The sequence below is a fragment of the Melanerpes formicivorus genome, unplaced genomic scaffold, assembly GCF_026170545.1.
Source record: "Melanerpes formicivorus ecotype bairdi unplaced genomic scaffold, bMelFor1.0.p_v2 SCAF_94, whole genome shotgun sequence".
NCBI lineage: Eukaryota > Metazoa > Chordata > Aves > Piciformes > Picidae > Melanerpes > Melanerpes formicivorus.
Genome location: NW_027142446.1, coordinates 1290164 through 1314783, shown reverse-complemented (window position 1 = coordinate 1314783; position 24620 = coordinate 1290164). Strand labels below are relative to the sequence as shown.

Sequence of the window (24620 nt, the reverse complement as noted above, 5' to 3'; positions counted from 1 at the left end):
AAGAACATCGATTTGCAGGTATCAATGGACCTAGTGTTACATACTGTGTCCAGTTCTGGGCCCCTCAGTTTAAGAAGGACATTGAGACACTTGAAGGTGTCCAGAAAAGGGCAGCAAGGCTGGGGAGAGGCCTTGAGCAGCCCTGTGAGGAGAGGCTGAGGGAGCTGGGGTTGCTTAGCCTGGAGAAGAGGAGGCTCAGGGGAGACCTTATTGCTGTCTACAACTCCCTGAAGGGAGGTTGTAGCCAGGAGGGAGTTGGTCTCTTCTCCCAGGCAGCCAGCACCAGAACAAGAGGACACAGTCTCAAGCTGCACCAGGGGAAGTTTAGGCTGGAGGTGAGGAGAAAGTTCTTCACTGAGAGAGTCGTTCATCATTGGGATGTGCTGCCCAGGGAGGTGGTGGAGTCCCCATCCCTGGTGGTGTTCAGGAGGGGATTGGATGTGGTACTTGGTGCCATGGTTTAGCCATGAGGTCTGTGGTGACAGGTTGGACTTGATGATCTTTGAGGTCTCTTCCAACCTTGGTAATTCTGTGATTCTGTGATATGCTGATCAGAAACATTTAAACCTCTTTTTACTTACACTTGGTAAGCACTAAATGAGGCAATAGTTTCCCACTTTCAATCCAACTCTCGAGTCAAAAAGAACGAGCTTAATACTCATGATTAATAGTCTGAATTGTTGCATCTATTGAAAGAACAGCATCAATATAGTGCATAGTTCAGCTGAAGGAACAGGCACTCTTTCCCTGGGCTGCCAGCACAGGACAAGTCACTAGTTTAGCTGGAGCAGCCACCTCATAAATGTGCAAGCGAAATATTCATACACACATCCACTTACATGTACATTCTGTTCTCTAAGTGTTCTATGAGCTGACTAATCAAATACATAACACTGGAAAGAATGTTTTGGGGCTTTTTGGCTTTGTCATGACATTGCTTTGAAGGTGCTTTTAGGGAAAACACCAATAACTCCTGTAAAAGCACTGCTGAACAGAACAGACTAGACTAGACTAGACTAGACTAGAATAGAATAGACCAGGTTGGAAAAGACCTTTGAGATCATCAAGTCCAACCTATCACCCAACACCATCTGATCAACTAAACCATGGCACCAAGTGCCTCATCCAGGCTCTTCCTAAACACCTCCAGGGATGGAGACTCCACCACCTCCCTGGGCAGCACATTCCCACGGCCAATCTCTCTTTCTGTGAAGAACTTCTTCCTAACACCCAGCCTAAACCTCCCCTGGTGCAGCCTGAGACTGTGTCCTCTTGTTCTGGTGCTGGTGCCTGGGAGAAGGCATCACACAGGCAAATAGGCTGATTGCATTTGACTGCACAAGAGACTGACAAATTGCACTGAAAATGCCTTTTTAAACTTGCAGCTACAAGTCTGCCCCAAGGCTGACCCAAGAGTCCTTTCATTTCAGCACCAAGCCATTACTTTGCCATCCAGTGCCATCCATTACCAAACTCTAATCACATGCACTTACAATTACATGCTCATTGAGGTGTGCAATTGCACATCTAAATCTCATGGGCAAGACTGATACTGCCTTTCATAAATCTTTTATGCTCTCCTGAAACCTATCTAGTAAAGGAAGCAACTGTGAGTGGGTGTCTCCCTGCAATCCACAGCCTTAGGAGCACAAGCACTGTGTTAAAAATAAGGGAATTAATCTCTCTGATTAATTCACCAAGCCAAAAAAGCTAGTTAGTGTTGGGGTGGCAATAGAACCTTGAATATTGTGCTATATATAATCTCTCTTGGCTAGACCTGCCATTAGCTCTTCTTAGTTTCATAGTTTCATAGTTTCATAGTTTCATTCAGGGTTGGAAGGGACCACAAGGATCATCTAGTTCCAACCCCCCTGCCATGGGCAGGGACACCCCACACTAGATCAGGCTGGCCAGAGCCTCATCCAGCCTGGTCTTAAACACCCCCAGGGACGGGGCCTCGACCACCTCCCTGGACAACCCATTCCAGGGCTTCACCACTCTCATGGTGAAGAACCTCCTCCTCACATCTAGCCTGAATCTTCCCACCTCCAGCTTCATTCCATTCCCCCTAGTCCTATCACTACCTGATATCCTGAGAAGTCCTTCCCCAGCCTTCCTGTAGCCCCCTTCAGATACTGGAAGGCCACAATGAGGTCACCTCAGAGCCTTCTCTTCTCCAGACTGAACAGCCCCAACTCCTTCAGTCTGTCCTCACAGGAGAGGTGCTCCAGCCCTCTGATCATCCTCATGGCCCTTCTCTGGACACGTTCCAGCACCTCCACATCCCTCTTGTAATAGGGGCTCCAGAACTGGACACAGTACTCCAGGTGGGGTCTCAGCAGGGGTGAGCAGAGCGGGAGGATCACCTCCCTCGACCTGCTAGCCACACTTCTCCTGATGCAGCCCAGGATCTGATTGGCTTTGCGGGCTGCAAGTGCACACTGAGAGCTCCTGTTGAGCTTTTTGTCCACCAGCACCCCCAAGTCTCTCTCTTCAGGGCTACTTTCCATCCAGTCACTGCCCAGCCTGTATTTGTGCCTGGGATTGCCTCGACCCAGATGCAGGACCCTTCACTTGCTCTTATTGAACCTCATGAGGTTGGCCTGTGCCCACCTCTCCAGCCTGTCCAGGTCCCTCTGGATGGCCTCCCTTCCCTCCAGCCTGTCTGCTGCACCACACAGCTTGGTGTCATCAGCAAACTTGCTGAGGGTGCACTCACTGCCACTGTCCATGTCCTCCACAAAGATGTTGAATAAGACAGGTCCCAGGACTGATCCCTGAGGGACTCCGCTTGTCACTGGCCTCCACTGGGACATGGAGCCATTGACAGCCACAAATTAATTAATTATTGTTCATGTCAGGCATTTGAGAGAACATGAGATTATCCTCGAGTCAGGTAAGAACACACACAATGGCAAATGAAGCAGAAATTTCCAGCAGGGTAATTACCAGCACCAGCCAAACTGGGAGGCAATTGATAAAGTGGAAAAAAACATTAGCCCATGTTTTCATTTCCTACAGTCAGAAGCAGGATTCCTTCTAGGCATAAGCAAAGTTGCTTAAGACAGCAGGTTGCTGGGATCTGGGAAATGGCTGCAGTCCAGTGCTCCCTCTGCCTAGGCCAGCCTGCAGGAAAGCTGGCCCCGCTGATACTGTTTTCAGTGCCAGCTCAGGGGTGGCAGTGTGGGAGGTGATAACTATCCCTGCTGGGACAGTCAGTGCCTTGAAAACCTGCCATTACCAGCCCTAATATTCCCATCTTCCCAGCAGGTCCAGGAGCAACAAGCTTTCAAAATATCTGGCACGCTCTATTTCTTTCCTCTTGCCCTGTTTCTGCTCCTGCCCTTTCTCTTGCCCTTGTACATTAAAAGCAGCAGCCCAGTCTACAGTCCCTGTGAAATATACAAGGGAGGGGTTGTTTAGTTTATTTCATCCTTAACATTGCAAAATGTACTGGAAGGACATGTATTTTATCTGACTGTACATGATCCCATGCTGATGTGCCAGCCGCAGGAAGAGTTGTGTTGATCCTGTGCAAGTCTGGCCTGCAGCACCTGCCACACTTGACAGCCCCATGAGAAACTGTGCCTTTATCTTAGGTGCCCCATTGACCTTCCCATCAATCACTGATCTGGAGCAACAGCTGACATTTAATATTTATGTGCACTCTCCTGTTAAGAGTTGAGAATTAGTCTGATTTAGCTATTGGGAATGGTTGGCATGAATGGAGTGTAACTGTATTCCGTGAGAATCTCGTGAGACTAGACGGTGTGTATCACAGTATCACAGCATAGCCAAGGCTGGAAGAGACCTCAAAGATAACCAAGTCCAACCTGTTACCACAGACCTCATGACTAGACCATGGCACCAAGTGCCACATCCAATCCCCTCTTGAACACCTCCAGGGATGGGGACTCCACCACCTCCCTGGGCAGCACATTCCAATGACAAATGACTCGCTCAGTGAAGAACTTTCTCCTCACCTTGAGCCTAAACTTCCCCTGGTGCAGCTTGAGACTGTGTCCCCTTGTTCTGGTGCTGGCTGCCTGGGAGAAGAGACCAACCCCTTCCTGGCTACAACCTCCCTTCAGGTAGTTGTAGACAGCAATGAGGTCTCCCCTAAGCCTCCTCTTCTCCAGGCTAAACAACCCCAGCTCCCTCAGCCTCTCCTCACAGGGCTGTGCTCAAGACCTCTCCCCAGCCTTGTTGCCCTTCTCTGGACACCTTCAAGTGTCTCAATGTCCTTCTTAAACTGAGGGGCCCAGAACTGGACACAGGACTCAAGGTGTGGCCTAAACAATGCAGAGTACAGGGGCACAATGACTTCCCTGCTCCTGCTGGCCACACTATTCCTAATGCAGGCCAGGATGCCATTGGCCTTCCTGGCCACCTGGGCACACTGCTGGCTCATGTTTAGGTGGCTGTCAATCAGCACCCCCAGGTCCCTCTCTGTCTGGCAGCTCTCAGCCACTCTGACCCCAGCCTGTAGCTCTGCCTGGGGTTGCTGTGACCAAAGTGCAGCCCCTGGCACTTGGACTTGTTGAATGCCATCCTGTTGGACTCTGCCCATCTGTCCAGTCGGTCGAGGTCCCTCTGCAGAGCTCTTCCACCCTCTAACAGATCAACTTCTGCTCCCAACTTGGTGTCATCTGCAAACTTGCTGATGACTGACTCAATGCCCTCATCCAGATCATCAATGAAAATGTTAAAGAGGATGGGGCCCAGCACTGATCCCCGGGGTTGCCACTGGTGCCTGGCTGCCAGCTGGATGTGGCACCATTCACCACCACTCTCTGGGCTCAGCCTCCAGCCAGTTCCTAACCCAGCTCAGAGTGCAGTGGTCCAAGCCACGAGCTGACAGCTTAGCCAGCAGTTTGCTGTGGGGGACAGTGTCAAAGGCCTTGCTGAAGTCCAGGCAGACTCCATCCACAGCCTGCCCACATCCACCAGGCAGTCACCTGATCATAGAAGGAGATCAGGTTGGAGAGGCAGGACCTGCCCTTCCTAAATCCATGCTGGCTGGACCTGAGCCTTTGGCCATCCTTCAGGTGCGCAGTTATTGCCCCCAGGATAATCTGCTCCATCACTTTCCCTGGCACTGAGGTCAGGCTGCCAGGCCTGGAGTTTCCAGGTTCCTCCATCCGACCTTTCTTATGGATGGGGACCACATTGGCCAGTTTCCAGTCACCTGGGACCTCACCTGTGAGCCAGGACTGGTGGAAAATGATGGAGAGCGGCTTGGCCAGCCTGGGTCTGAAGAAATAAGTCTGAGTACAAACTAATTAATTCAGGAGAAATTACTTCAAACCAGATTTTACATGGCACCATGTGGGTAAGTCAGTATGCAGATGTGAGCATGCAGCAGCATCTGCAGAAAGAATGTGATGGTGCATCATGTGCGAACAGCTCAGGAAACTATCTGGCAGATGATGTGTTACGAGAGAAGGCTGTAGGAGCACGAAAGACATTGAGGACCTGGAGTGTGTCCAGAGAAGAGCAATGAGGCTGGTGAGGGGTTTGGAGGGCACAGCATGCAAGGACCAGCTGAGGGAGCTGGGGTTGTTTAGTCTGGAAAAGAGAATGCTAAGGAAAGATCTTACTGCTCTCTACAGCTACCTGAAAGGAGGTTGGAGTGAGGCTGATGTTGGTCTCCTCTCCCAAGTAACCAGCAACAGGACAAGAGGAAATGCATTTAAGTTAGCCAGGGGAGGCTTAGATTGGACATTAGGAAAAAACTTCTTTACCAAGGGAGTGGTGAGGGGCTGAAACAGGCTGCCCAGGGAGGTGATGGAGTCACCATCCCTGGAGGTATTCCAGAGGCATGCAGCTGTGGTGCTTCAGGATACAGTTTAGTGGTCATGGTAAGTGGGTTGGACTAGATGACCTTAAAGGTCTGTTCCAAGCTTAACTATGCTATAATTCTATGATCTATGTATGTTCTGCTTTCAGCTGGGGTAGAGTTTATTTTCTTCCTAGTAGCTGGTACAGTGCTATGGTTTGGATTTAGTATGGGAATAATGTTGACAATACACTGACGTTTTAGTTGTTTAAGTAACATTTATCCTTGGTTAGGGATTGTTCAGTTTCCTATGCCCTGCCAGCCAGCAGGTGCACAAGAAGCTGGGAGGGACCATGGCCAGGACAGCTGAAGGGATATTCCATACCATAGAATGCCATGCCCAGGGTCAGGATGTGGCTCAGTGGATAGCACTTAATGGGAAGGTAGTGAGTTCAAGCCTGCAGTGGGCAGTAGTGTCCTCCCTACTCTAGTCATGAGGTCTGTGGTGGCAGGTTGGACTCGATGATCTTTGAGGTATCTTCCAACCTTAGTGAAGACAACTGGCAGAGGAGGTTGCTAAACCACTCTCTATTATATTCCAAAAGTCCTGGCAGTCTGGGGCAGTCCCCACAGACTGGAACAGGGGAAGCATCACCCCCATCAGCAAAAAGGGTAAGAAAGAGGAACCAGGGAACTCCAGGCCAGTCAGTCTCACCTCTGTGCCCGGAAAGATCATGGAGCAGATCCTCCTGGAGGCCCTACTGGCTCAGAAGAATAGTGAAGAGGTGATTTGGAACAGTCAGCATGGCTTCACCAAGGGCAAATCCTGCCTGACCAACCTGGTGGCCTTCTCTGAACAGGTGACAACATCAATAGCTGAGGGGAGAGCAACTGATGTCATTTACCTGGGCCTGAGCAAAGCCTTCGACACTGTCCCACACCACATCCTGGTCTCCAGGCTGGTGACACATGGGTGTGATGGGTGACCACCAGATGGATAAGGAACTGGCTTGATGGCTGCACCCAAAGAGTGGCTGTCCATGGGTCCATGTCCCAGTGGAGGCCAGGGACAAGCAGAGTCCCTCAGGGATCAGTCCTGGGACCAGGCTTGTTCAACATCTTTGTGGGTGCCATGGACAGTGGCACTGAGTGCACCCTCAGCAAGTTTGCTGATGACACCAAGCTGTGTGGTGCAGCAGACAGGCTGGAGGGAAGGGAGGCCATCCAGAGGGACCTGGACAGGCTGGAGAGGTGGGCACAAGCCAACCTCAGGAGGTTCAACAAGACCAAGGGCAGGGTCCTGCATCTGGGTGGAGGCAATCCCAGGCACAAATCCAGGCTGGGCAGGGACTGGCTGGAAAGCAGCCCTGAGGAGAGAGACTTGGGGGTGCTGGGGGAGGAGAAGCTCACCAGGAGCTCTCAGTGTGCACTTGCAGCCCACAAAGCCAATCAGATCCTGGGCTGCATCAGGAGAAGTGTGGCCAGCAGGGCAAGGGAGGTGATTCTCCCCCTCTGCTCAGCTCTGCTGAGACCCCACCTGGAGTACTGCCTCCAGTTCTGGAGCCCCTATGACAAGAGGGATGTGGAGGTGCTGGAAGGTGTCCAGAGAAGGGCCAGGAGGATGATCAGAGGGCTGGAGCACCTCTCCTGTGAGGACAGACTGAAGGAGTTGGGGCTGTTCAGTCTGGAGAAGAGAAGGCTCTGAGGTGACCTCATTGTGGCCTTCCAGTATCTGAAGGGGGCTACAGGAAGGCTGGGGAGGGACTTCTCAGGATCTCAGGCAGTGATAGGACTAGAGGGAATGGAATGAAGCTGGAGGTGGGGAGATTCAGGCTGGAGGTGAGGAGGAAGTTCTTCCCCATGAGAGTGGTGAAGCCCTGGAATGGGTTGGCCAGGGAGGTGGTTGAGGCCCTGTTCCTGGGGGTGTTTAAGGCCAGGCTGGATGAGGCTCTGGCCAGGCTGATCTAGTGTGGGGTGTCCCTGCCCATGGCAGGGGGGTTGGAACTAGATGATCCTTGTGGTCCCTTCCAACCCTGACTGATACTATGATACTATACTATGATACTATGATACTGAATACTGAAACTGGGGGAGCTGGCTGGGAGAGGCCAATTGCTGCTTAGGCATCAGCCAGTGGGTGATGAGAAATTGCTTCATTGTTCTTTCTGGGGGTTTATTTGTATCTCTTTTTGTTATATTCATTTTAATTACCATTATTGTTGCTATTACAATCACTGGAATTTATTATTCTTATTATTGTATTGCATTTCATTTTAGTTATTAAATTGTTCTATCAACCCACGGGTTTTGCTGGTTTCTCCAATTCTCTTCTCCATCCCACTGGGAGCAGGGAGGAGTCAGTGAGCAGCTGCATGGTGCTGAGTTGCTGGCTAGGGTGAAACCATGGCAATATATTGGTCTCTCTTTCAGGGTAAGTATTCAACTCTGCACACCTGGCTGAAGAAAAACAAAGACCAGAAATGAATAGAATAGAATAGAATAGAATAGAATAGAATAGAATAGAATAGAATAGAATAGAATAGAATAGAATTAACCAGGTTGGAAGAGACCTTTGAGATCATCAAGTCTAACCTATCACCCAACACCATCAACTAAACCATGGCACCAAGCACCCCATCCAGTCTCTTCTTAAACACCTCCAGTGATGGTGACTCCACCACCTCCCCAGGCAGCACATTCCAATGGCCAATCTGCCTTGCTGGGAAGAACTTCTTCCTAACATCTAGCCTAAACCTCCTCTGGCACAGTTTGAGACTGTGTCCTCTTGTTCTGCCACAGGATGCCTGGGAGAAGAGACCAACCCCCACCTGGCTACAACCTCCCTTCAGGGAGTTGGAGAGAGCAAGAAGGTGTCCCCTTAGCCTCCTCTTCTCCAGGCTAAGCAACCCCAGTTCCCTCAGCCTCTCCTCACAGGGCTGTGCTCAAGGCCTCTCCCCAGCTTTGTTGCCCTTCTCTGGACACCTTCCAGCAAGTCAACATCTTTGCTAAACTAAGGAGCCCCAGAACTGGACACAGGACTCAAGGTGTGGCCTAACCAGTGCTGAGCACAGGGCACAATGACTTCCCTGCTCCTGCTGGCCACACTGTTCCTGATGCCGGCCAGGATGCCATTGGCCTTCTTGGCCACCTGGGCACACTGCTGGCTCATGTTCAGGCAGCTGTCACCCAGTACCCCCAGGTCCCTTTCTGTTTGGCAGCTCACAGCCACTTTGACCCCAGCCTGTAGCACTGCATGGGGTTGCTGTGGCCAATGTGTAGAACCTGGCACTTGGATGTGTTCAATCTCCTGCCCTTGGACTCTGCCCATCTGCCCAGCCTGGCAAGGTCCCTCTGCAGAGCTCTCTAACCCTCTGACAGATCAACTCCTGCCCCCAGCTTGGTGTCATCTGCAGATTTACTGATGATGGACTCAATGCCCTCCTCCAGATCATCAATGAAGATTGCAGCAAAGAGAAACCACAGTGCTTGGTGGAATGGAATGAAAAAAAGAAATAAAAACCACCAAGTAGTTGTATTGAACAGCCCAGGATGTAAATCTGAGTAGTGGATATGAATAATTAAGTACCTAGTGATCCAATACTTGGTGTTTTTATAATTAAGTTACACACTTGATCTATCCTGAAACTCTGGAGTCAGTTGCTAGGTGCTGTGAAATACTCAAAAGAAATTAAAGTAAACAATAAAGAAGGCAGTCGTTTTCATTGGGGTGTGACAGAGGCAGCGTGTCCAGCCGGTCCCTAGCAGCTCCGCATCAGGGCGCTGCACAGCCGCCCCTGCGGGCAGGTGTTGCGGGGCCTTCTCAGTGCTGCTGTGGGTGACATGTCGTGAGAAAAACCCCACTTTAATTTCCTAGCCATGCAGGAGGCCACCCGAGAGAAAGGCAGAGCCGGTGGCCACGCTGCGGCCCCGCAGAGCCACGGTAAGTGGCTGATGCGGTTGGGCGGGCTGGCGAGCGCTGCTCTCCCAGCCGCGCACCGCGCCGGGCAGTTTCCTGGCACGGGGTCTCCGCTTTCTGTCCTGATCGCGGCTGCTCCCCAAGCCACTTTCTCCTTATTTCCACTGCAGGGCCCATGACCCAGGCGTCGTTCCCAGCAACGCAAACGCCGCCACCTCTCCTCCCGCTCTCCCTCCGCCCCGAGGCGAGCGGCGCCGGTGGCCGTTGGGCTGCGGGCGGCCGCGGCCGGAGCCGTTGGGCTGCGGGCGGCTGCGGTCAGTAGCGCGGTGCGCAGGCCGGACCGGCGCCGTGCCGCCGCCGCTGAGGGAGCGCAGCCCGCCGCGTCCGCGCCGCGCAGGCCGTTACAGCTGGGCTGCAGCCTTGGGATCCCTCGGCCTGCAGGAGGGTCGGAGGGCAGCCGGGTGGTGAGGGGAAAGGGCCGGCGGGCACTGCTAGGTACTGCGCGGGAAGGGGCAGGCTGCGCTTGCCGGTGGGGCAGTGGGCGCCCGGGGGGTCGGAGGGAACCGCTGCTGGGGGGTGGGCAGTTTCAGGTCACCCCTGGCCTGCTGGGCTCGGCGGGTTCCTCACAAAAATGGGGTTAATTCTCGTTAATGTGTCTGGGAAGAGTCTCCCAGGGAAGGTTTCTTGTGGGCCTTTCCAAGCTGCCTGCTGTGTCAGCTGTCACTGATGTCACAGATTGCACCCTCAGAGGTCACCTTGCCCAACCCCATCCCCACCAGGGACACCTCCAGCTGCATCAGGCTGCCCAGGGCCACATCCACTCTGGTTTTCAATGTCTCAACCACAGGGTAACCTGTTCCAGTATTTTGCCACCCTCATTGTAAATGTCCCAACTTGTTGAAGTGCTTGAAGACAGGACAGGTTGCCCCACAAGTCCTGCTGATCGTGCTTGCTACTGCAGAGGGCTTCCTCTCCTTGAGGCGGGTCCCCAGCTGGGAGTAACCAGTGAGCAGAAGTATGGTCTTTGTAAGATGGAAGCCCTGGGCTGCAGGAGGTTCCCCTGCAACAGCAGTCTCATGGAAATGGTTTATTGCTCAGCCATGAAAACTTACCTATCTCCACTCTTCCTGATATTAGTCAAACAGAAAGGTGTATTCATCCAGAAGGCTGGGCTGCAGAGCTAGAGATCTTTCCTAGCCTGCTCTTTCAGCTTAAAGGAGGAGGAAACAGAGCTGTTCTGTCGGTGCACTCAATTTCACCCCTGCCCAGACTCCCCTCTCGCTGTCATTCCCCGTTACTGGTTTGCTGTGGGAGTTTCCTCATGGAAATTCGGTGGGGGGCACAGAGGGACAAAGTGTGTTGCTTTGCTGTCACCTCAAGCCACCTTGCTTTCATCAGGAGTGCTGTGCTCTAGAAGTCTAGCCAGGCTCTTGAACAGCTTCTCCTGCTTGTAAAAGGTGTGTGTCTATCATTTGCTCTCAGAGTATAGAGGAAAACTTCCAGTGTGGACATTTAGTGTCTAGTATAAACATGATTTAAACAAGTGCTCTGTGTCTGGATAGAACTAAAGACATCTTCTATGGCAGTAGTCTCAGGTCAGCCCTTGGCAGGAGTTTTCATTGTTGCTGTTGAACTGCAGCTTTCAAGCCTTTAATTGTTAATGAGGAAGTAGGAAACCCAAGGAATCAAAGCAGAATATTTTTCCCTGCTAAAAGCTCAACTGCTCTAATTCACACAGTAACCATTCAACAGTTGGTTTCTGGACCTGGATGTGTTTGGATTGGCTATGTTGGAAAACTGTTCCTTGGACATACTAAGAGTTCAGTGTACAGGCTCAGAAGACAGTGGCACAGTAACTTGCCAGAGTATTTTTAATTTCATTTTTGGTTGGTTTTTTTATGCTGCACAGATCAGCTAAAATGGAGAGTGATACTGGGAGATATTTTAAATAGCCTAACTTTTCCATGCTGGAATTGGATAACAATCTCTGCAAGTCTAGTTTTGCTATATGATAGTCTTCTTTTAATCTTTTGTTGTTACACCCTTGCATTGTAAAGTCTCTTAGGGAGGTCAGCATTCAGTGCCCTTGCTGTTCTGTTGGCTGTTGTTTCTGCTATTATTTTTCTCTAAAAGCAGCTGAAGTGCCTACAAATCATGACATTTCCCAGCCAACAATGCAGATGGGGGTGGGAAGAGTTAAAGTATAGCTTCTACAAATGAAGATTTTACAACTGATGGTTTACCTACAGTGGGAGATTGGGCAGCCCAGCACCACTGTAGCGGTTTTTGCTTAGCCAAAGTACTAAACTGTTTTAAACAGTGATGCAAGTTTATGTGGATGGATAGATATGAAAGTAACTCTTGTGCAGCCAGCAGGCTCTAAAGGCTACACTGGTGTTAATTAATGAAAACTCCATTGAGTTAAGTTTTAGGCAATACTTTCATTTCCATCACATGTCCCCATCGCGTTTCTTCAAACACACAGAGAAAATAAAAGTCTTCTTGAGGAGAAACTTAGGTAGCTCAATTGGAAAGGAAAGTGAGAGCCATGTTGTGAGTCTGTTGTAATGCAAATGTTACCCAGCATGTTCTGCCGTCTGAGCACACATCATAGTATCGGTCAGGGTTGGAAGGGACCACAAGGATCATCCAGTTCCAACCCCCCTGCCATGGGCAGGGACACCCCACACTAGATCAGCCTGGCCACAGCCTCATCCAGCCTGGCCTTAAACACCTCCAGGAACAGGGCCTCAACCACCTCCCTGGCCAACCCATTCCAGGGCTTCACCACTCTCATGGGGAAGAACTTCCTCCTCACCTCCAGCCTGAATCTCCCCACCTCCAGCTTCATTCCATTCCTCCCAGTCCTATCACTACCTGAGATCCTGAGCAGTCCCTCCCCAGCCTTCTTGTAGCCCCCTTCTGTGTCAGGCCTTGCTGCTGCTTTGTGCCAGGTACTAAAACACAGTGCATCCTCTTGTCAAATGCAACTAACAAGTGACAGACTGCTCTCATACATGTGTGGGTGAAACTGAACTTTCTGTATTGATTTCTGCTGCTTTATTTGAAGTGTGACACTTCACAATGTTAAAGAAAACAAGGAAGTTTATTGGTAAATCCCTGCAGCCAGCACGTCCTGTGCATCATCTGCCTTCGAAACAAGGTGAGTAGTGTGCCTGAAGTACAGTTCACACTGCCAAAGTTTCAGCTGCTTTTAAGGAGTAGCAAGGACATGCAAGGTGACTTGGACTTTGTTAAAAATTATTTTTCATGTGTTGGACCAAGCTGAATTTAAACTGCATTAGGTATTTACAGGGCTCTTAGAATCATAGAATCATAGAATTGTCAGGGTTGGAAGGGACCTCAAGGCTCAGCCAGCTCCAACCCCCCTGCCATGGCCAGGGACACCTCACACTACAGCAGCTTGCTCACAGCCACATCCAGCCTGGCTGCAAACACCTCCAGGCAGGAGGCTTCCACCACCTCCCTGGGCAACCTGTGCCAGTCTCTCACCACCCTCATGGGAAAGAACTTCTTCCTCACATCAAATCTGAATCTACCCATTTCTAGTTTTGTTCCATCCCCCCCAGTCCTATCACTCCCTGACACCCTCAAACGTCCCTTCCCAGCTTTCCTGGAGCCCCCTTCAGATACTGGAAGGCCACAATGAGGTCACCTGGGAGCCTTCTCTTCTCCAGACTGAACAGCCCCAACTCCTTCAGTCTGTCCTCACAGGAGAGGTGCTCCAGCCCTCTGCTCATCTTCCTGGCCCTTCTCTGGGCACCTTCCAGCACCTCCAGAGCCTTCCTGGCACAGAGGCTCCATCACTGGACACAGAGCTCCAGCTGTGGTCTCAGCAGAGTGGAGCAGAGGGGCAGAATCCCCTCCCTGGCCCTGCTGGCCACTCTTCTCTTGCTGCAGCCCAGGCTCTGCTTGGCTTTCTGGGCTGCAAGTGGTGGCTGCAAGTGGTATTTTTGGTGGTGTTGTTCTGGCTTGGCATCTAAAATTCTGGCTTCAGAAAGCTGGACTTTCCTATTAAATTTGGATTTTTGGGGTTAGTTGACTCCTGGTACCAAAGACATCAGATGCATGTAATTTAAAAAAACTAGATTGTTGTTTAGATTTTATTGCAGGTGCAGTACACTGCACCATGCCATTCTTGGCTAGCCTTTGATTAAAACCATCAAAGCCTAACTGGTTAGGCCACACCTTGAGTCCTGTGTCCAGTTCTGGGCTCCTCAGTTTAGGAAGGAGGTTGACTTCCTGGAAGGTGTCCAGAGAAGGGCAACGAAGCTGGGGAGGGGTCTGGAGCACAGCCCTGTGAGGAGAGGCTGAGGGAGCTGGGGTTGCTTAGCCTGGAGAAGAGGAGGCTTAGGGGAGACCTTCTTGCTCTCTCCAACTCCCTGAAGGGAGGTTGTAGCCAGGTGGGGGTTGGTCTCTTCTCCCAGGCAAGCAGCACCAGAACAAGAGGACACAGTCTCAGGATGCGCCAGAGGAGGTTTAGGCTGGATGTTAGGAAGAAGTTCTACACAGAGAGAGCTTTTGGCCATTGGAATGTGCTGCCCAGGGATGTGGTGGAGTCACCATCATTGGAAGTATTTAGGAGGAGACTTGGTAGGGTGCTTGGTGCCATGGGTTAGTTGTTTAGGTGGTGTTGGATGATAGGTTGGACTCGATGATCTCGAAGGTCTCTTCCAACCTGTTCTATTCTATTCTATTCTATTCTATTCTATTCTATTCTATTCTATTCTATTCTATTCTATTCTATTCTATTCTATTCTATTCTATTCTATTCTATTCTATTCCATTCCATTCCATTCCATTCCATTCCATTCCATTCCATTCCATTCCATTCCATCTTGCAGTATTTATGTGAGGTGTATATATTTTATTTTTGTTTTACCTCTGCACATGCCTTCTAGACAGTGCAGTATTGCAGCTATCATTATGGTTAAGTCAGATGGTTTTGGTGGCTGCAGAAGCAGTGCCAGCAGTGCTGATCTGCACAGAAGCTAAGTGACATGATCAGTTTGCATGTCCTTTAAAGTTCATGGAATTTTGAATGGAAAAATGGTCTGATGGCAATTTAGAGCTTTTGAGTTGTGAGTAAATGCCTGGTTAATCTTTCTGCAGTTGGAGTTCAGGAAGGTTCCTGTAAGTATGGGGAGTCCATTTATTTGCTCTCAGTGTTTCCTCTTCTCTCCCCACCAGCAGCCATCGCCTTGGACTTTCCGACTGAGCTGCCCAGCAGCACTGAAGTGTGTTTGCCCAGCAAGGCTGACCGGGTGAGTACGGAGTGGTGGATGACAGAGTTGATTGAGTATGTTCTAGAGTGCTATCAACTGGAGGTCAGCTGATCTCTTATGTTCCCAAACCAAAAGTAAACTCTGTTTCCAGCTAGGAGTGTCCTTGAATCCTTAACTTCCAAACCAGCAGTGTTAGAAGTGTTAAAAAGAAGAATGAGTTTCAGGGATGTCTTTCCCTGACAGCTGTGTGCCAGTAGTTGAAAAACAAGAGTTACATCTTTAAGAACCTTACAGAAGTCTGTGTGGTTTTTCTTCTTTGAATTTAAGACATATTTTAAACTTCCAAGTGCACATGTTCCATCTTTGCTTGTTATGTGTAAAGGGCAACATGAGAAGTAATTCCTTTTTAATTATGTTTTGGTTTTGTAGCACAGGCTCAAATTAATCTGAGCTTGCAAACCTCACAAAACCAGACCATTAAACAGTTCCAGTACGCTCTGTAGCTCTATTTCATGGACCCTGCTAGACCAGGCAATAAATGGGCCTTGGCATTCAGAAAAAAACTGAAGCACTGTGGTGTTTTATTGCCTGAAATAACTGTGTTTAGGCATGCCATGATATGTTTGTCACACTTGAAGTTGTAGCTGTTAGCTGCAAAGAGATGTTTGTAGGGTTCTGAAGGGAAAGCTTAATAATATTTCATAGTCTGAATTTACAGAATACAGAATGAACCAGGTTGGGAAAGACCTCAGAGATCATCCAGTCCAACCTCTCACCCAGCACCATCTCAGCAACTAAACCATGGCACCAAGAGCCTCATCCAGGCTCTTCTTAAACACCTCCAGGGATAGGGACTCCACCACCACCCTGGGCAGCACATTCCAATGGCCAATCTCTCTCTCTGGGACGAAATTCTTCCTAACCTTCAGCCCAAACCTCCCCTGGCACAGCTTGAGATTGTGTCCTCTTGTTCTGGTGCTGGGTACCTAGAAGAGGAGACCTGGCTACAAACTCTCTTCAGGTAGTTGTAGATTGCAAGAAGGTCTCCCCTGAGCCTCCTCTTCTCCAGGCTAAGCAACCCCAGCTCCCTTTTTGTGGATACTGAGTTGAGAAAGGCTTAAAATGTCTCCAGCAGTCAGTGTCAGCTTCAATTTACTACTTAACTACCATTGTAAAATGGTGTTCAGCTTTAGAAACACATGCCCTAGACAAGTGATATTCTTTATAGATGGATTCCACTCTTTGCAGATGGACTTCAGGTAGGAATATGTACAAGAGTATTGTTGTGAGAGATGATACTCAAGTGTTGGACCAAAACCCAAGTATGATAGAACTCTTGATACTTTAAAGCAGTTGGCAGGATGCTGTGATGGGAGATGGTGCAGGAAGAAATGTGGAAATAGTGTGGTGACATTGTTTGGCACTTAGCTTTAAGTTCTGCTGTCATGGAGGTCTTTTTCTGGTGGATCCAACAATGTGTTCACAGTATCACAGAGTGTTAGCCGTTGGAAGTGACCTCTGGAGACCCATTGAGTCCAACCCCCCTGCCAGAGCAGGACCATAGAATCTAGCACAGGTTGCACCTGAATGCATCCACATGGGTGGATGACTTTCAAGTCTCCAGAGAAGGAGACTCCACAACCTCTCTGGGGAGGCTGCTCCAGGGCTCTGTCACCCTTACAGTAAAGTTCTTCCTCATGTTGAGGTGGAACTTCCTGTGCGGTAGTTTACATCCATTGCCCCTTGTCCTTGTCACAGGGCACAAATGAGCAGAGGCTGTCCCTTCCTTCTTGACACCCAGCCCACATGTATTTATAAGTGTTTATTAAATCCTCTCTCAGTCTTCTCCAGACTGAAAAAGCCCCAGGTCTCTTAGCCTCTCCTCATAATGCAGTGCTCCAGTCCCTCAATTATCCCTCTAGCTCTCTGTTGGACTCTCTCGAGTAGATCCCTGACCCTCTTGAACTGGGGAGCCCAGTGCTGGACACTGTTCCAGTTGAGGTCTCACTAAGGCAGAGTAGAGGGCTGGAGTAGAGTGTTAAGTCCTTGTTTGTACTTGGAAAGAGCCTTTGAATAGCTAAGACTTGCAGTGAAGGTGAACATCACAAAGGAGTTAGAATTAGCAGCCTGGCTCAGTGTTAACTTCATTCTCAGGAATCCCTGGGTTTTTCAAACTTTTTTCCTCAGAAATTGTAGATAAATGAGGTAAAGATAACTAAATTTCAAGTACAGAGAATGGAAGTGTGAGCAGGGTGGATAATAACCCACAAATACTTTGCCAGTTTACAAGTTGTGGTCTTAGTGCACCATGAAAGCTGATGGTGCAGTTGCAGTACAAAGTGTTAGCTGCTGTCTCTGTCCAGAAACTGAGCTCTCTCCAGCTTTCAACAAATGCTTCCCAAAATGTTCAGGTCTTCCTGCCCCACCCACTCTCCCTAATTTGTCTCAGGATGAGCTTAAAGCTCCTCAGCCAAACCTGTGGGGCCTTCAGGGAACCACGACAAAGCATTGAGTGTGAACTGCTTTCCTACTTTTCAAAACACTCGCTTCAGGGCTTTGGCAGCTGGCAGGAGCTCAGTGTGATGCTGTAGAGGATGTCTCTTGGTGCTGAGGAAACCTTTTACTAAGTGAGAGAATCCGTGTCTCTCTTTTGGTCTTAAGGAAAGACCTTCCTGCTTTTATTATTCCCCAGTGTATCAGCTTCTGACTGAATGAATCCTTTATAGCATGTAACCCAGAGCAGCAAACACCCCCGAGGTTCACATTCAAATTCTTCAGACATCTTACCAGTATTCCTCTTTACAGTTTGCTGCAGTTTATTTGCAGGACCTTCATCTTTCAGGTTAGAGATGCATCAGCTGTTAGAAATAGCTACAGTGCTGACCTTTTGTGCAAGATGGTTGTTTTTCAGACCCTTCTTACACTGTAAAGAAGATTCAGTTGTGAGGAGTAGAGAACCCAAGCAGAGCTCAGTTTCCTTTGTGCACACTAATTGCTCAGAGTCTTGGTGACCGGTGAAAACAAAATTGCTAACTGAAACTGTGCTGCATCTATTATTTTCAACTAAGAAACCCCCAAACATACACCCTTGGTTTAACATGCTGAAAGGAGAGGAGCTTCATAACTCGATTTGGTACAATGTCTTTGGAAAGTTTAACTCTTTCCTCCCTATTTTAGTTATCTGAAGCGACCGACGCCAAGAGCTTAAGTGAAGCTGTGGTGGCCTGTCAACCAGACCAGCATCAGTCAGAAGAGAAAAAAGGTGAACTATTGTGTGGAGGTCTGTGTCAGAATTGTATTCTGTGGATTGAAGACAGCTGAACTGTGTGGCATTCTCCTGAGAGTTTGCATGCCTTCTGTACCACAATCTGGGAGGAATATGAAGCCTCTCTGGTTTTCACATAACGCTTGAGGAAGTGTAACAGTATCACAGTATCACAGTATCACCAAGGTTGGAAGAGACCTCAAAGATTGAGTCCAACCTGTCACCACAGACCTCATGACTAGACCATGGCACCAAGTGCCACATCCAATCCCCTCTTGAACACCTCCAGGGATGGGGACTCCACCACCTCCCTGGGCAGCACATTCCAATGACAAATGACTCGCTCAGGGAAGAACTTTCTCCTCACCTCGAGTCTAAACCTCCCCTGGCACAGCTTGAGACTGTGTCCTCCTGTTCTGGTGCTGGTTGCTAGAGAGAAGAGACCAACCCCTTCCTGGCTACAACCACCCTTCAGGTAGTTGTAGAGGGCAATGAGGTCTCCCCTGAGCCTCCTCTTCTCCAGGCTAAACAATCCCAGCTCCCTCAGCCTCTCCTCACAGGGCTGTGCTCAAGGCCTCTCCCCAGCCTTGTTGCCCTTCTCTGGACAGATTCAAGTCTCTCAATGTCCTTCTTAAACTGAGGGGCCCAGAACTGGACACAGTACTCAAGGTGTGGCCTAACCAGTGCAGAGTACAGGGGCACAATGACTTCCCTGCTCCTGCTGGCCACACTATTCCTAATGCAGGCCAGGATGCCATCGCCCCTCCTGGCCACCTGGGCACACTGCTGGCTCATGTTCAGGCGGCTGTTGATCAGTACCCCCAGGTCCCTCTCTGTGTGGGAGCTCTCCAGCCACTCTGACCCCAGCCTGTAGCTCTGCATGGGGTTGCTGTGGCCAAAGTGCAGCACCTGGCACTTGGACTTGTTGAATGCCATCCTGTTGGACTCTGCCCATCTGTCCAGTCGGTCGAGGTCCCTCTGCAGAGCCCTTCTGTCCTCTAACTGACTAACATCTGCTCCTAACTTGGTGTCATCTGCAAACTTGCTGATGACTGACTCAACCCCCTCATCCAGATCATCAATGGTTATGAAGTGGAAGGTTTCCACTGACAGACTTGCTTGCCTCTGAGGGTGTACCTTGGGGGGTTTCATCTTCTCTCTCTCTTTTATTGTTTTTTCCTGGGAGAAAAAAAGCAAACCAAACCAACCAAAAAAGCAAACAAACCCCCAACACAACAAACCCCCAGCATAAAATACTTCTTCACACAGAGCCCCATTTTTGTGTCCGTTGCTTCTGTGTAAGTATGTATTTGAGTTTCATCCTACAGCCTTTTTCCCAGGTTGGTCTTGGCACACAGACTATTGCCTGCAAACAGGTTAAGAATTTAGTAGTTTAACTTCCTGCTTCTGAAATGCTGATTTTCTGATGGTTAGAAATGATTTAATTTCATTGATAAGTCCTGGACAGTTTGTTCCTCTGTCACCATTGTCTGTAAGTTTTGCTCCTTATGCTTTTCTTCCTATAATCCCTTTCCCTGGGTGCTCATAAAGCATATTTTTTTTTGTCATGGGTTTTCAGTTTAAGTAAGACAAACTTTTTATTTTCTTCCTATTAAGGGATAATTTCAGATTCCAAACATATTCCCACAGTCCTCTGCACAGTCTCACAGTCCTCTGCACTGCTTCCTGCCCAGGTGTGCTTCCTTGAACGTTTCACAGGATCTGGAACAGTGTTCCAGGTTAGGTCGTCAGCTCTTGACTCAGTTCTTGTTGTTAATGCCTTCCTGTAGTCAGGCATCACCCATCTCTATCAGTAATCTCCAATCCTTGAGTAATTCCTGGATCTTTCATTTGTTCTGTTGCCCTTAGAACTCAAAACTTCAGTTATGTTGAGCTTTTTCTGTTTTTCCTTACTCTGAGGTTACCATCACCCAGGTTCTTGAGCAGTAATTCTACACTTGAAGGTAAGTCTTCTGTGTATCCCATGTTTGTTTCTTCTGTTCTTGCTCTTGGTAGGTATAATAACATTCTGTTCTTTCAACCTACATTGGTGTCAGGCTTGTCGAGTTCTGTCTCTTTGGTGATGGCTTTCTGATCTTGTCTGTGATTCTGCTTGTGGTGTGTAGAGAGTGTTTTTCAGGATCTTCAATGGCTTTTCATCTGATCCTGCTCTCTTGTATAAGCCAGCACTTTTCCAGTGGTTAATTTCTCTGTGATGCCTTCCTGAGTCTACTCCACATTTGTCTATGATGTCAAACTTTTCCCAGCATTTGTTTTCAAAGAGCTTTTGGTTTTTTGCTGACGTAATCCTTTCCTCCAGGGTAATGGAACTTCAGAGGTCATGTTGTTCAGCTACTGCCTACAAATAAGTATCATTTTAATTTCCCCCCACACACTGTGAAATTTACCCTGGAACTTCATTTTTATCCCCAGCTGCACCTTAAATTCTAGATACCTGTTCAGTGGTGGTATGCCCTCAGTTATCTGTCTCTGCAGTTCTTCAGTTCTACACCCACTGAACAATCCAGCCATCAAATCAGTGCCTCTCCACTTCAGAGAGAAGAATGTTGTGTGGGACTCTGTCAGAGGCCTTAGGAAGTTGTCTTCTTTGTATGTTTTTTAAACAAGTGGAAAAAACCCTAAAGCTGTGAGTTTATAAGTATGCTTCTGTTCTTTGAAGTCTGCTTTTTAAAGGTATCCTCATGCCTTCTCAGAGTCTTAGCACTTACTGCAAACATTTGTGGTTGAAAGCAATTCATAACTGACTTTGTGGCTTCTCTTATCAACAACCTGAGAAGCAAAAAGTGTAGTTATTCAGCTGACTGTGCAACAGTCTTACAGGTGGCTCCTTGTTCCTAAGGGAATAAACTCTGCTCACAAAGGACCAGCGAGAAAGTTTGTCCCTTCTTCACCTAATTCCTCTTGTTTACGACTATTATCTGAGGCTATGCTAGAGAAGAGAGAGTGGTTCAAACTCACATGGTAACATGCATGTTCTCAGCAAAGCTCTTGACTCATGCTGCCCTCAAAACCAGTTCATTGGTCCTAATCCATTGGACAGTTCACATGCAGCAGATCTCATAATTACTTTTAGCTGTTGAAAAACATTAACTTAATATCTTCAAGGAAAAAGACACTCAATATTTGTTATCTGTTCCAAGGAAACATACGCTGCTTTGGTGTGAGCTGTAAACAGATTTTCTTCTAGGCTTCCAATACCAGTCTGTGGTGGTTCTGTTATTTAGAGCAAGGTATAAGCAGTCTGTCTGTAATATAAGTTTTCATTCATAGAATCATAGAATGGTTTAGGTGACCTCCAAAGCTCCTCTATTCCAGCCCACCTGCAGAGAGCAGGGACATCCTCCACTAGGTCAGGTTGCTCAGAGCTCTGTCGAGCCTGACCTTGAGCATCTCCAGGGACAGAGCCTCAACTCCCTCCTTGGGCAACCTGTTCCGGTGTTCCACCACCCTCATGGTGCAGAACTTGTTCCTAACATCCAATCTAAATTCAACTGGTTTTGCTCTTTTGCATTAAAACAAAGAACCCTTATTAGCTTGGAATACTCCATGTTTACTGTCAGTTTGATGGAGTTAAATGCCTTGAAGTTCACTGGAAATTGTCCTAATGCAAGGTGGGACTTACATTCCTGCTGTTTTAATACTCCAGCTGCAGCATTCCTACCCTCCTATAGGAAACCAAATCAGTTCTCTGAATTCCCACCCTTATTGTCCTAACAGTGTTGAACTTGGTGATTTTGTCTGTTCACAGAAAGGATCAAATACAGCAGAGATTTCCTTCTGAAACTTTCAAGTGCTTCTCTCTCTCAGAAGAAGCCAGAGTTTCTTCCTGACCATCCAATTATACTTGAAAAGCCAGTAAGTGCATTTTTCATATTAAGTGAAGTTACAAAATCAGTCATGGAGGGTTTGACAGCCCTTTTGATAAGGAACATTTTTCTTCAAACTAGCCTGCCAAACTGATAAAACCTTCAAAACCAGACTGTCAGCTTCAGCTCTGTTACTTTTGTACCTAGCTTCCCCAGCTGGTATTTGGCATTTTGCCATGGCAAGTACCATAGAAAGGAAAAGGCCTTTCTTGCCCTTCCGTTTTCAGGGAAAGAATCAGGTATGTTTCCAAGTGTCAAGTCAGTATGAAATCATACCAGAGCTTTCCACATGAAATCACAGTGCACAGGTTTGGTGTCCTGTGTGAATTCCAGCTCTGTCTTTTTGAAACAAAAGAACAGTCTTGATACATTCATAGCTGGGTGAAAGTCTAATTGCAGTGAGTTGTCCATGCATCAGGGTCCACTTCAGAACTATTAATGAGCCTGGTGCAGTTTGTGTTGCCATTCTCTCTGTTGTTGGGGAGGAATGCCTAGAGATGAATGACAAACTTGAAGGATGTCCAGGAGTGCCACCTTGCCCTTTGAGCTGCACTTCATGTGCAGAGAGGAAAAAAGCTCCTAATGGTTCCCACAGCAAGGCTGGGAGGACATCCTTGGGTGTAAGCATTAGGATGTCAAACTGGGCTACAGCCTGGGCTGCTTTTGAGGCTGCCAGGCTGTAGTTTTTGTAGACATGGAATTTCTGCCCTGGAGAACTAGGGCTACTCTCTTGGCCAGAATTTGACCAGTTTTAAACTTTCAAAATGCATATTCTTTGCAAAGCCAAACTACTATGTAACAATCTGCCTTCCCACAGCTTGTCTGTACATCCTTGTCCTCCATGTGACAGCTTTGAAAGCCTGCCTGCAGATAGGGGGTTTCCAATCAGGAATTTCCTAGCTGCTTCCCCCTTCCTCTCACTTCCTGTTGACTGCATTTCAAAGGAGGACAAATCCTGATAGCACATACAGTGCCACATGGCTATGCTCTGAGGTAGAAATAGAATCAGTGGGCAAAGGAATTCTGAAAGGCATGGCTAAGTTGTGAAGGCTTTGGGTAGAGGAAGAGAAGGACAGTAAAAACTGCTGCAAGCCAGGATGGGCTGCACGTGTTTTAAGAGATCGATTTGGGGCTGGAGGATCTGTGCCTGTAGAATGATGTCATAGATGTAGCCAGTTTATATATAGTCTTGGGAGGAAGAGTATGTCTCTGGTTCTGAGGACTGCTCTTCAAGTCTTCCCTCTGCTTTGTGTTAGCCGTGTATATAAGGCCCCACCTGCACATGCCACTTTATCATGCAGATTAAAAAAGGCATCAAAACAAATTGCTTAATGTGCATGGAGTAGAGAAAGGTTACAAGCAGACTGATGACAACTTACTGAAATCCTAACTGCAGTGATTTGGGGCTTTGTCTGTCTTGCAGGAAAAGAGAAACCCTTTTACTGACATGAGTAAGAAGTGACAGATTGTTTGGGAGCCGAGGACTCGATCAATGAAGGAGCTACATACCATGTAGATCTTCCAAGATTTTTGAAGACACTTTGGTGCCTGCAGATGAAAGCAGGACCATGTGAAACTTACAGCAATGCTGTTTCTTCCTGAAATGAGCTGGATGCTTTCATTTGTATTACCATCTTAGGGATTATATTTACAGTGAAATAAACAATTTCACATTTTGCTGTGAGAGAATTTTGCCTTAATTGTCTGTGTCATGTAGCCATATAGTTTGACCACAGATTCTAAGCCAACACTTGACTGAGGTGTTTTGCTTGCTACCTTCCCTTTGCATCTCCCTTCTTTGGCAGTGATAATGGAAAACAAATACTGGCTGTGTCAAAAGACCAACCCCCACCTGGCTCCAACCTCCCTTCAGGGAGTTGTAGAGAGCCAGAAGGCCTCTCCACAGCCTTCTCTCCTGCAGGCTAAACAAAGCCTGGTCCCTCAGCTGCTCCTCACAGGCCATACCCTTCACCAGCTTTGTTGCCCTCCTTTGGTCACATTCCAGCATTTCAATGGCCTTGGAGTTAGGGGCCCTGGTAGTGCATCCTAGCTGCCTGCCACACACCAGCCATGCCGTGGTGCCTCCTCAAACAGGAAGGATGCTGCAGGTCTTCTCTCACTATTGGCAGAGGGTTTGATTCAGTTGCCTAAAGGTATCTGGTGTCATCTGAGATGTGCAGCACAAGTGAAAATACCTGTGTGAGTCTGGCACAAATGACACACAGCCTATAGGTAGCTCCTGTCCTCCCTGGGAGCCTGAGACCGTTTGGGATGCTCCAGAGCACCTCCCATGTTCTAGGTGCCTTTGTTCAGGTGACTAATTTGCCTCAGAACTCCATTGCCGCAATGGGAGCTAAGATGCCTTGGTCACACACCCAAATGTGACAGCTTTCTGGATCTTGAGCTGCATCCTTGTCCTGGTTTCTGGAATATAGAACCTTACTGCCATGAAGATGCTTGACTGGGGTCTGAATTCACCACTTTTCATTACATAGGGCAATGTGTTGGTTGAGTTGAAATAAAACCA

At 48.4% G+C, this 24620-nt stretch overlaps 1 protein-coding gene across 4 annotated transcripts; it reads left to right on the top strand.

Moving 5' to 3' along the window:
- The first annotated feature begins 9623 nt into the window (after nucleotides 1-9623).
- On the top strand, nucleotides 9624-23733 carry CUNH8orf88 (chromosome unknown C8orf88 homolog). Of its 4 annotated transcripts, none has more exons than XM_068165901.1 (6): nucleotides 9624-9719; nucleotides 12766-12858; nucleotides 14907-14980; nucleotides 18119-18203; nucleotides 21976-22082; nucleotides 23517-23733. In XM_068165901.1, the coding sequence occupies exons 2-6, from the start codon at nucleotides 12780-12782 to the stop codon at nucleotides 23553-23555; spliced, it is 384 nt and encodes a 127-aa protein (XP_068022002.1). In that variant the 5' UTR covers nucleotides 9624-9719; nucleotides 12766-12779; the 3' UTR covers nucleotides 23556-23733. The 4 variants fall into 4 exon arrangements, with proteins under 4 accessions (XP_068022002.1, XP_068022004.1, XP_068022000.1 ...); XM_068165903.1 differs by lacking the exon at nucleotides 9624-9719 and adding an exon at nucleotides 10065-10190 and having other exon boundaries at nucleotides 14910-14980; XM_068165899.1 differs by lacking the exon at nucleotides 9624-9719 and adding an exon at nucleotides 10065-10190.
- Nucleotides 23734-24620: the final 887 nt, after the last annotated feature.

Excerpts from the sequence above, each read along its gene's own strand:
- CUNH8orf88 (XM_068165901.1), top strand. The coding sequence starts at position 12,780 with ATGTTAAAGAAAACAAGGAAGTTTATTGGTAAATCCCTGCAGCCAGCA. Across the intron at positions 12,859-14,906 it reads TCATCTGCCTTCGAAACAAG|CAGCCATCGCCTTGGACTTT; the intron begins GTGAGTAGTGTG and ends TCTCCCCACCAG. Across the intron at positions 22,083-23,516 it reads CAATTATACTTGAAAAGCCA|GAAAAGAGAAACCCTTTTAC; the intron begins GTAAGTGCATTT and ends TCTGTCTTGCAG.